This window comes from Perkinsus marinus (assembly GCF_000006405.1).
Source record: "Perkinsus marinus ATCC 50983 genomic scaffold scf_1104296933026, whole genome shotgun sequence".
Lineage (NCBI taxonomy): Eukaryota > Perkinsozoa > Perkinsida > Perkinsidae > Perkinsus > Perkinsus marinus.
The window spans coordinates 1-2,718 of record NW_003215295.1 but is presented as its reverse complement, the minus strand read 5'-3'; the positions used below and the strand labels follow the sequence as shown (position 1 = coordinate 2,718).

Sequence of the window (2,718 nt, the reverse complement as noted above, 5' to 3'; positions counted from 1 at the left end):
TGCCTCGCACGTTTCCTCCGCGATTCCTCTCCTGAATCGGGATGAGTCCCGGTATTCCGCAAATTCACAACTTGGTTGTGACAACTGCTATACAAGAAGTCCGGGGATTTCGAACACAACACATGACGGAACTCGTCTCAAAGATGAAGTTCTTCATTCGCTGCGATAGTTGAAAATTGATAATCTCAAGTTATTGATAATGGAGAGATTTCGTGGCTAAGAGGAAAAAATTATCTTACAAGAATGATGCTCAAACATGCGACGACTATTATCAAAATGAACCAAACATCCTCCGAATGCCCACACTCGACGCGTGTCTTGAAAAATAAACTGTTCGGGAACATACTTCCAGATAAGGCCAACATATCTCAGCCTTCTCCGACCTATTCATCGAAAGCCTCTCCATAGCATATATACCCATTTTGGGGAGCGGGGGTCAGGCAGTCATCGCTACGCTCTTAACTATCGAGGACTGGTCGACTTTTCTCAAAGATACGAAGTCGCCCCCCGTGTTCGAAGTGGCCACCGTGCTTGGGACCCTGGATAACGACATCAATATATGAATCGAATAGCCCCCAGTTCAGTCCGTCTCTGGTGGCGAGAACCAAATTGAATGTAGCACGCGAGAAGAGAGAGCCTCTCCTCCCTTCTACTGGATGGGATATCTCCAGGTAGCCACGGTTAGCTTGCCCTGGCATGTAGGCACGGGCTTCACCCATATTTTCCGAGGATGTATTAAGCCATCCCAAGTCCGGCACATACACGTTGGTAGCAAATCTTGTTCTGAAGCGGAGTTGTTTAAAAAGCGTCCCCGGCCGAACAGAATCTATGTTGAATAATCTGAAGTACGGGATGTGAAAGTCCATGATGAGCCTCATTCCATCTGGCAAAGCTTCATGAGCCAGGAACGTCCCGCTCGCCTCGGAAATACCAATACCCACCCATCTAGGATAAGTTGAGTCTACCTGGAAGTCCACAGTGAGTTTATTGCCATATAATGACTCAATAGTTGAGCCCATGTGAACCATAGTGTGATTCCTCAGCGTATACAGACAGACGTTCACATCCGTAGTATGCTGTAGGCAGTCGGGTGGGTCCTCGAATACAACAGTAGGGGGGGCGTGAGGCTTAGTAAGCGGACCTGGTATGAGAGGAGCATCACTTTCTTCGGCGTAGACCGAGATGATGCCGTAGATAATGAGGATGGAAAGTCGCATAGTTCACCGCGTCGAGGTACGGTGAAAATGTGCTTGTTTTGAAGTAGCTATGTCCTGTAGTGTATGGAGCTCCTCGTTCGCGTGTGACTCACGTGTCTCTACCACCGTCGATGCTGTCATCGGTTTTTGAGCCCTAGAACACTGTTAAACGAGGGAGATGAGTCGTTTGAGGGGGTTGAATGTAGGACAGATATGGAGGATATAATATTTTGAAGGATTGGTTGAGTGTGCAGCAAGAAGGACCCACCCTTGGCGACACGCAACCTTTATGGAGGCAGGGCGCAATAAATAGAGACAACACAGGTGCGGTTCAATTGAGTACTTCTCAATGCGCTTTGAGTAATCCTCGGTAAACGTAACATAGTGACCGCTCGAAATCTTAGCCGAAATTGACAAAAACTTTACGATCATTTAATGAGAATCTCAAACGAGTCGTTTGAAAAGATCTAGCTTCTGAACAGCAACAAGAACAGCAAAAGTTTTAGTTGGTGCTTGTCCCAGTTCCACTGGACCAGCAATGTTCTCCGAAACTACACGGAAACGTCCAGGTGATCATCCATGCTTCTTAACATTCGAGTTTACTAGGGTCGTTAGATTACCGTCGGCGTAATGGACGCTCTGATTAGTGTGTCTTGAACACGTACAAGTGGGCAGCTGAACTTGAAGTTGAGACTTGAAGTGAGACACCTACAGTATTCAGGCTCAGCAAAATATGTGTGTGTACGTGCACTTGCAGAATACGCGAATTTCTCATAGTCATATGAGCTTTAGAAGATGTGTAAAGACATAAATAATGTCGAAATTATGTCCCATCGACAACTTGTAGGCGCTCTAGGTAAAGGATTGATATTCAGACCGTAATTGCGCGAATATTTCTAATTCTAAAAACTCTAATTGCAAAATGTTCTTCCCAATTCGGATTCTCACCTCCAACTTCGCACCTCCAGGCGAAATTGATGGTCCCAATTTGGAACTTCCAAAAACGAAGTCGATGTCTAGAAGGTGTAGTAGTGTTTTTGCAGTTGTGCAGAGTACGCAAGTATGGAATCTAAGCTTAGCTCGAAGCAAGTGGATGATTCTATGGGTACGCTTGTAGATAGACTCCATTAACCGTTGCCTTCAGTTCCCAAAGGGTTAACAATTTTGCGGTGATTCCCATTCTGTATATTAAGGTGTCACTAATTATTCCACTACATGAGTGTTTTTACAATCACGGTCCGTGATTCACGGATAGGACTCCAATTACATTAACGATCTTTTTCGATAAGAGTATGATAATAGCTAGCGTTGTTGGAAATATCTATATTGCACTGTACAAGCTACAGTGCAGGTTATTCTCTCCATACTAGTAGTTATCTTTCGTAAGTTACCAGGAGAGTTTTGTTCGTCCTGCTAGGAAACTAGAAAAGTAGTGCAGTTCTGGTGTGGCATTCATCTCGACAGGAGATGGGTACTTAGATGTAGAAATCGGTGAACCCAAGGACATGAATATGGCAACACT

The 2,718-nt window shown here is 45.0% G+C and overlaps 1 protein-coding gene across 1 annotated transcript; it reads right to left on the bottom strand.

Moving 5' to 3' along the window:
• Window positions 1-458: 458 nt before the first annotated feature.
• On the bottom strand, window positions 459-1,217 carry Pmar_PMAR010837 (hypothetical protein; the record flags this gene model as incomplete). Its single annotated transcript, XM_002785350.1, has 1 exon — window positions 459-1,217. The coding sequence occupies one exon, from the start codon at window positions 1,215-1,217 to the stop codon at window positions 459-461; it is 759 nt and encodes a 252-aa protein (XP_002785396.1).
• Window positions 1,218-2,718: the final 1,501 nt, after the last annotated feature.